The 9,367-nt window shown below is 39.8% G+C and overlaps 1 protein-coding gene across 2 annotated transcripts in view; it reads right to left on the reverse strand.

Annotated features, from left to right (window-relative positions):
- Positions 1 to 2,657: 2,657 nt before the first annotated feature.
- Positions 2,658 to 9,367, reverse strand: part of LOC311045260 (peptidase inhibitor 15-like) — a 9,526-nt gene continuing 2,816 nt past the window's right edge. The window contains exons 2-6 of one of the 2 annotated variants that reach the window (XR_014600754.1): positions 9,294 to 9,367; positions 8,346 to 8,478; positions 6,434 to 6,549; positions 3,795 to 5,818; positions 2,658 to 3,737 (exon numbers count right to left, since the gene is read on the reverse strand). The exon at positions 9,294 to 9,367 is cut by the window's right edge and continues 45 nt beyond it. Coding sequence is in view for 1 of the 2 variants with exons in the window: in XM_084057065.1 (XP_083913191.1) it covers positions 5,683 to 5,818; positions 6,434 to 6,549; positions 8,346 to 8,478; positions 9,294 to 9,367 (459 nt within the window). In the remaining variant the exon portion in view is untranslated. Of the gene's footprint in view, positions 5,819 to 6,433; positions 6,550 to 8,345; positions 8,479 to 9,293 lie in introns of both variants that reach the window. The other variant, XM_084057065.1, reaches the window with a different exon arrangement.

Consider the following 9,367-nt stretch of genomic DNA (forward strand, 5'->3'; position numbering starts at 1 on the left):
AGTAACCAAGTAACCATTATACACATTTTCCATCCTGCATCATTCGTATAACTTATATCTGTCATGCATCTCTATTGTGTCCATTCTCTATGACTGCAGTTAGTTATTGAAATGTGGACTTGATGATGCAACTGTGATCGTGTTACAGTGTTGCAGTGAAAACGGTCTGCTCTGTATTCACTACTGTACATACATGTTTTAATGTCATGCCGGGAGACACAAACAATGATTTGTTCCATGGATAAGAGTGCTGTATGGTTTAGAACCATGGACAGAGCTCACCTGTCCAGCACTACTCGTTACCATGGACAGCTCATAGTTCATGTGGTTTAGAACCATGGACAGAGCTCACCTGTCCAGTACTACTCAGTACCATGGACAGCTCACAGTTCATGTGATTTAGAACCATGGACAGAGCTCACCTGTCCAGTACTACTCAGAACCATGGGCTGACCCCAAAACATGAAAGCTGGCCTATTAAATGTCCCAACCTAAGACTTATATTTGTGCAAAGTTTGGAGACAATTGCACCACTGGTGTGCTGTAAGGAGGCGAACAGATGAATAAAGGACGTGCTATGAATTATAAGTGCAAGATGCACAACAAATGTATATGTGTGTGTGTATGTGTGGGCAGGGCAATTTCCTGGCAATTTCAGTCTTGAGTTTGACCTGACCATTTAACACAAATGATTGATGTTTGGCAGGAATCAATTGGAAACTAGTTCTATCTTGTCTACCTTTGATCACAGTCACACAAGGTAGCCTAAATAAAGACTACAAATTGCTTTTACTGTGACCCCCTCTGAGATACAGTAATATACTTTCACTATATCACAGCCCTCTTCGTGAGTGTGAGGACCCAAGTTCGAATATGACTGAAGTCTTGTCTCGCAAGTCACTCCTCTCTGCTCTTGATTTCCTGTCTTTCTACTCTGACCTATCTAATATAAAGCATAAGAAATGCTCAAATTAAATGTACAAAAAAAGAGAGACACACGCTCAAATGTTGGCCACTGAGCATCTTCACTGGAACAGCTGGGGGCGTTAAAGTGCCTCGTCTGAAGAGCACGTAACCACTGGTCAATCCTGTTGAACCATCGAAAGATGGAGTGTGTGAATTACGGGGGAGAAAATGACCAGCTCACCTTTCCTGTGTGAGACACACGCTCTCCTGAAAGTAGGACAGCCATTCAACAAAACGTACAGTGTGGCAAAACAACGTGACAACGTTTCCTTGGAAAAAAATCGACAGTTAGTTGCACAACTAGACTGACTAACAAAGGTTACTTGAAGAATATATGACTTTCACCTTTTAAAATGTATGTCTTAAAACGTCATGACTTAAAGCAGTGGTTCTCAACCTTTTTAGGCGGTGACCCCCAAAATAATCACTGGGAACCCCACACCCTGACAAGCATTTGGAAATGTAGGAGTTGAGGCATTCAATGTAGTTTGATTCGCTTCCACAGAATATTGTGAAAATAGCTGATCTACAAGATCGGCTTGTAGATCGGCTATTTTCAAAATTGTTGCCTCTTTCTTATATTATTTGACAATTTGGCCAATGTTTAACCAGTTTTTATAATATGGTTTGTTGATTACTTTTGATTCAGGAATGGTCTTTTTTCTTTTCTTTAGTTTTTTGGTATTAAAAAGGTCTTAAAAGTCCTTAAATTGTCACTGTCATCTGGGGACCCCCAAATATCAACCCACAGGTTGAAAACCACTGACTTAAAGGACCATACCATAGGCCCATAGACAGTATACGTATATCATTGTCTAGTCACAGCTTTGGCCATATTGTACATTAAAAAAAACATTTTAATTTAAAAAATAAATACATTTTTTATTTAGCTTTTGTGTACATTTTTGTGTCCAAAGGGATTAGAATGTTAACGAGAATACCCGAATAATTTAGTCAGTGACGTTACAATGGGTTTGTATAGGAAGGGGGCGTGTCTGATAAAATGAATATCAAATATCTAAATACTGAATTTAATACTTACTGTGTAAGTTGCTTGATTTACAAACTTTAAAAAAAAGACAAAACAATACCCCTGCCCCAACCCAATTTATAGACCAATTATTTGTTTACCCACATTTAGCCCTGGTTCAGAGCGTTAGTGAGTTCTCTCACTAACGCTCTGAACCAGGGCTAACCAACATTGAGACTGGATGCACAAGTGATTGTTTCACGCAATCAATTCTCAATCTCAACCTGTTGCGCACCCCCTCTTGTGTGTTGGCTGGTGAGGCGCGTCCTAGTGAGACCTGATTCATTCCTGTTTCATTGCGCGCATACTGGTTGCACGCATACTGGTTCTTATCAGTGTGGCTTCGTCTGTTAAGGGGTCTATACGTTTAATGGCTAAATACCTCCCTCTAGTGTTAGATCAGTGCAACTACAATTTTCTGGAATCATCTGCATTACAAGATGAAGAAACTTGAGGCTGTTAATGGTACCTTGCCCTGAATGAGCCCATGGAGGGACTAATCACTAAGGTCATGAAACTATATTAACAATAGGACACATCTTATCATTGCAGGTAAGATATGTTTATTTGTATAGCGCATATACACAAATGCAATTAAAAGTGCTTTACATAAGGCATAAAAAGGCATTTGAAGATACATAAAAAAAATATGGGACTCAGCTTAAAGACTGTATTGCTTTACAGCATAATTTATTCTTGTAATATAATTTAAAAAAACAAAACAGCATAGTAATAGGCAAAGATAATTGCAGATGCTCATTATCTCATACTCCTATTTATGTGACAGAAAGAATGAAAGAAAGAAATTAACAAACAAACAAACAATCAAACCTGTTCTGCCATGTTTGCGTGTGGAACAAAAAGTGCCTTGAAACGGTTTAGCACCAGAATATTTCATTATTAATGGAACAATCAAAACATCAAAATAATATAGACATGTGCGTACACAAACAATTGCATATGTTGTAATATTTATGTGACAAAAAGATATAAAGATACAGTAGTGTATTTGTGGAAGTGGAACAAATTGTGTCTTAACTACAGTACAGTATATAGCACCATAAAATCGGTATACAGACTGATCCAGTATTCTGAATTTGAAATGATTGAGTCAGCATGCTGTGATGCATACTGCTCCAGATGTACTTCAACAGACAAAAGAAAACCAAAGTAAACAACTAAACAAAAACAAAGGCAGAGAATATACAAAAAGAAAACATTTCTGTCAGACATAAATAATGACATAAATAATTGGTCTGGAAAAAAAACAACATGACGCTACTGTAGATATGTTAGCATTTAGGTTGGGGGTGAGCTGGTCATTTTGCAGATGCACTTCCAAAACGAAAGTTCAAAACAAATTACACAAATTTTGGATTCTCTTAAATGAAGAACATTCCCAGCAGCCAGTAATGGCTGCGTTTACAGTACATGCACACAGTATCTTGACTGTTGACTCATATCCCACTTTATGTCTTCTTTGGGATATGTTGTTTATATGCACCTTCAAACACCAGGATTCTCCCAGGGTCTATACTAAGGGCCCTATTTTCCGTGCGGCCTTAACCCTTGGCACTACCCACTACCAGCCGTGAATTACGCACAAGGCAGCTGGCGCTGTCCCTAAACAGTATCTTATGGCCGCACTACCCGCTATACATTATGCAGACTCTGTTATTTGCACCTGGAGGTGTGCCTGTGACCCGTGGGCGTGTTGTTGCGTTATCCCTAAAATTGCTATCTTGCCCAGTGCCCAGTGCCCACACATGTTTGGGAAAGCGCATAGCGGATTCTAAACCATCCACTATGCCAAATTCGTTTGGTAGAGCGCGCGCCTGCAATGGACACGTCGGGAGTCGGGCCGGGCGCACAACGGCTCAACATTCAGAGGTCTCCCTCTCTCCTAATTCTCAACGAATCTCTGTGATTGTAATTTTCCTATAATCAGCCGAAGTGAGTGTCAATTCCTTGTGTCAATTGTGTTTACATAAGACATTAGTCTATTCAAACACAATGATTTGTGCTGCGCGATGCCGTTCGCTCCAAAATACACTTCAGCGTTATTAATCCATTGCGAAGGAAATAAAGAACGGATTACAATAATATAACATTCTTTATAATCATTAACATCTAGATACTTATGTCTATCGAATATGGTTTTATTGAAAGGCAATCAAATGCTAGAGCTTATGAAGCAAACCTTGGCCTCAGTGCGGCTGCAGAGTGAGTGGACATGGACACACCGGCACTTCTGAATTAAGTGATTGTGAATGTGATTGTAATTATTACAATTTTACTTTAATCCACAAAAGTGTGACTGTTAATTCCTTGTGTCAATAAATTGTGTTTTCATCAGCAGTTGCCAGTTAAGTTTATCAAAGACAAATACAATGTTGTTTGATCTGCGTTTGCTATAACCACATCAGACCATCTTGTTTAATTAATCCAGAACACAAGCAGACTGCAGTTCTCTATAACAGCAATGTGTGAGTGATAATTCTGTATATAAAATATAAATGTATTCCAATGCAATGTCGCTCTTCCATGGGCAGAGAGGGAAAGAGCGTAAGATTGCACTGGGGATAATGGCTTGCGCAGTCTTCTCTTAAAGGCAATGGTATCTGGCACAGTGATTGGTTTTATTAATGTAACGCCTAAACTATACCTATGCATAATGTAACGGGTAGCGCAGGTGTTTTAGGAATAAGGTTGGTATCGGAAGATAGCAACTTTTGCACGGGAACGGCCTTTGCGCCATGCTAAATCCCCAAATAGTGGGTTTAGCCACTTCAGCCCAAGATAGAGCCCTTTGTCCCTCCTTTTTGCCCTCTACACCAAATCAATTCACGGAAAATAGACGATGTACAAGCTCACAGGTCGCAACACATTGTGAGCTTATTTATCTGCCATTTTTGCCGAATGTTCACCTATTTTTGCAGAATGTTAACATATTATGACATGCCCAGAACAAGGGTTCAAATCCCCTATCCAATTAATTGAAATTTAGCATTTAATGCACCCTGGCATTTAACAGAACACTTGAAGCTGCAATCCAGATCCAGAATTTATTTGAATTAATAAAAGTTTTAACCAATCTGTATGGTAGAGTATACTAATACAATATAACTAGTGCACCTGCTGATGATAATCACAGTCAAATATCTATAGAACAATTAACAACAGCTTTTCTGAAAAGGTCCATATAATAAGCCAGATTTGTAACCAGACTTGATGACTTTTAGGATCTGATATACACTTCATATTGAGCACGGGCTCACCTTTTCTTTACAAACCATATCAAAAGTTGCCAAACAAGTGTGTGTTCTGAGAATTATGGTGAAATCCTATATAGAGTTAGGTGTGCACAATTTCATGCTGCATGGTCTGGTCATACTGCATAATTGTGACTCATGCATTCATTCAAAATGGAGACAATTGCTGGTGTAATAAAAAAAGAATGGAGTATAGGTTGTGTTTACAATCTCAAAGTGTCTCTCTCAAATATGGCAGTAATTTAATATACAGTATAACCTGCTAGTATCAGTAACCGTACAGCATCACTACTGTAAAAGACTACAGTTACAATGTATTGTACTTGGATGTAAATTATTGTACTAGAATTACTGTAATCCAGTTACATGTAATCTGCTACTCCCGAGCTGTGATCGCTCTACCTCACACTCCATTCACTTGAACCAAGCCATGTAGTTGGATTGGATGCCTGGGAAGCACATATGGTTGCTGCAGGAGCCTCCGTAGCTGGGTGGACACGCTGAACATGGGACCCCCACCTGATATGGTGGCTCTCCTATCCAATTTCCCCTGGAGAGAAACAGAAAAATAACTTTAAAACAGACTGATTGGTAATAGAGCTTTTTTGTAGGCAAGTGGTTCTCAAACGTTTTCAACATTAATTTGGGACTCCCCAAATGAATATGTATTTGGCCGTGGATGGACGCCCATCTGAAAATATTTTTATGCCAGGGACCCCCGCACAAGATTTGTGTTGTTAAAATGTTTCAAACATTTTGCACATTTTTGTATATGTTTTGGCCTTCAGTTCTTGAACCATAGATCATACAATCAAAATGTTTCTTTCCCTGGATTTCTTGGATCATGACACAACTCCTCATATACTGTAGATTTGCAACATTTCTTCTACTGCTCTACTACAAATTTGGTCCAAAACCCTCACAAATTGGTATCTATGGAATCATGTGATCAAGATGTTTCAGTTAGATTTAGCAGATTCCATTCCAATTGGCTACGACTGCCTTCCGAATTTTGTGGGCCTGTAGGCAACCCGGCCTGGCGAGGATATGAGCTCTGAGGAGCGCACTTTTCTAGTTGATTTGATTGTCTTTATTGCACATCTGCATTTTTTGCTGTGAACCTTAAAGAGCAAAGACTCTTCAGTAGAATGACGGAGTAGCGTACTTAGGTGAGTAGTTGCAGACCAGATAGGTGGCCTCTCTCCACATTTCTCCCCATACAAACATGTTGTAGCAGGTCTGCAATGCACAGCCCACCCTGGTAGTGGAAGCCCAAACCATCTAAAAAAAGAAAAAGAAAAGAAAGTATATAATAAGGGGATAAACATCTACTTTAAGTGTTTGTGTGTGTGTGTGTGTGTGTGTGTGTGTGTGTGTGTGTGTGTGTGTGTGTGTGTGTGTGTGTGTGTGTGTGAGTGCGTGCGTGCGTGCGTGCGTGCGTGCGTGCATGCGTGTGTGTGTGTGTGAGAGAGAGAGAATATCCCTGTGTACAGTATAGCTGCATACGTACAACAAGGAAATCATATTTGATCCACACTTTTTGAATACATAGATTAACATTAACATTAACATTGGTCAGCTGCCCTATTACCCACAGACAACTGACTACAACTTTAGCTTACTGCGCTTGGTCAGCTGCTGGCTGTTATCCTTACGGAGGATACGGCAGCTGAACAAGCTTTTCTCGGTCACCCCTTCAGTCAGGGCAAATAACGACCAGTGGTGGAAAGAGTACTATTTTTTTTTTACTTAAGTGAAAGTATCAATACTGAAATGTATACTGCGTTACAAGTAAAAGTCTGGTATTCAAAGTAAAAGTACAAAAGTATTGGCATCAAAAATATACTTAAAGTACCAAAAGTAAAAGTACTCATTATGCAGAAGGTCCCATTTCGCAAGTTTTCAAATGTATAAGATTTATGAAAATCCTTTGAAAATAGCAGATCTACAAGCTCAAAACGCGACGCACTGTGAGCTTGTAGATCTGCTATTTTAAAATTGCCAAAGAATAGGTCTGAAGTGGTTTTGTAATAATAATCAAAATCTAAAAGGTAACTAGTAACTAATATTTTCAAATAATTATGGAGTACAAGTGCAATATTTGCCTCTGAGATGTAGTGGAGTAGAAGTAAAAGTATTGAAAATTGGAAATATTCCAGTAAAGTAAAAATAGTAAAAAGTCAAAAGTATACTTAAGTACAGTACTTGAGTAAATGTACTAAAAGTTACTTTCCACCAATGATAACGACATGGGCAATATATTTACTACAGTAAGTAAGTATTTCACACATTGATTTTCATTTTATTACTTTATTACTACTTTATTAATACGTTGATTATTTGGCAACAGATTACAGATGACCGTATCAACCAGATAACAGAAAATAGGTTTATACTACAAAATCCTAAATTATACTTAGTTGCGCGTGGGTGTCGTGCACCAAAAATAGTGGATCTACAAGCTCACAACACAAAGTGAGATGTTGTGCCCAGGAGCAACGACGATGCAACGCAAAGAAAATCCCCTACTTCTGGTCAGACGAAGGAGGAGCCAGGCCCAGAGGCAACCCACAGTGCCTAGAGCCTCCTAGTGTCGACACCAGCTGCAACATCTCAACTAACCTTCATGAGTTATGCGGCCTGGCATCGGCCGGACTGATGGCGTGAATACAGGCTGTAGCAGGCTGTAGCTGTAGCATGCGTGGATCTGCGTAGTCGGTCTGGCTAGTGCCAGACTAACCCTAAGCCCTAATTAGCACTGTCTCTAACTACCCCAGTGAGACAGTGGGGACAGTAGCATGCCACTTGGATACAGGCCAGGGTCTGATCAGCCTCAGTTGGTCGCCTGGAGGAGGGTGTTGCAAGACCCGAAACACCCAGTGACTCCAGGTAATAACACTGATGATGTGGCCAAGTTTGTGCATCAGTTCATGTTTTATTAACAAGTATAAATGAGGCTTAACCAATCATATTCTTACGTGAGATTCTGCTATAACAAGATCCGGAAAAGTGCAGGAAAGAAAAAAACCTTATGGGCAAACATTTTGTCAGAGAATAATTAGTTCTTAATTCCCTACCTGTGTGTAGTGCGTACACATGGGCCCATAGCAGTGCATGGGGCACCTGGGGTTGCAGAAGCGAGGGTAGGGGAAGACATAGTCCTTCACTTCATCATACCATGGCTTGAGGAGCTCCAGAATGGAGCCAAAACTGCGAAGAAGAAGAGATCATTGAGGCTTTATTTAAGGGACATGATTATAACATAGGCTAGGCATGCAACATTGAATATGCCATCTCAGTAATAAATCAGGCATGAAAGGAAAGAACAGTTTGACTACTACTAGTGGTAAAAGGCTGGGCATATCAATCTGAAATGAGTCTCATTGTTAAGGTCATGTTGATTTGCGTAACCTTTTAAAGTGGATCATATCACTTCAATCATTTATTTAAAAATACTAAAGTTGGTTTATACAGCACTGAATGGTTTAGGCCAAAAACTAATTTCTGATCTTGTACTACATCATGACCCATCCAGATGGTTCATGATGCACATCTCTCCCGGTTCACCTGGGAGAGATGTGTTTTCTGTCCCCAGAACCAGAAATAAAAATGTTGAAGCAACTTTCAGTTTTCATGCACCACATATCTGGAACAAACTCAGAGAAAACAGCAGGTTCGCTACAACTCTTGTTTTTTTTAATCAAAGCTGCATTTTATTGAGGATTTTAAACCATGATTCTGCACTGTTATTTCTAAGTTTCTTTAGTTTTACGATCTTTGGTAAAACATAACAAAACCAACCTTGTGGGGACATTTTTCTGGCCCCCATGAGGAAAGGAAGATTTTCAGAGGGTTACAATTAGGAAAGGATTCAGGCCAGGGCAAAGTTTCAGATTAGGCATTTAAGGCTTAGGTTTAGTTTTAGGGTTAGGACGCGTGTGTGTGTGCGTGCGCGTGCGCGCGTGTGTGCGTGTGCGTGTGCGTGTGCGTGTGTGTGTGTGTGTGTGTGTGTGTTTTCTACCGACCCTCCTGTCCTGACAGAGAGGTTCTGTCCATAGAATTGCAGAAGGTAAGCAGGTCCATGTTCCCAGCGACAGGT

Source organism: Gymnoscopelus microlampas, assembly GCF_963454915.1.
Source record: "Gymnoscopelus microlampas genome assembly, chromosome: 5".
Lineage (NCBI taxonomy): Eukaryota > Metazoa > Chordata > Actinopteri > Myctophiformes > Myctophidae > Gymnoscopelus > Gymnoscopelus microlampas.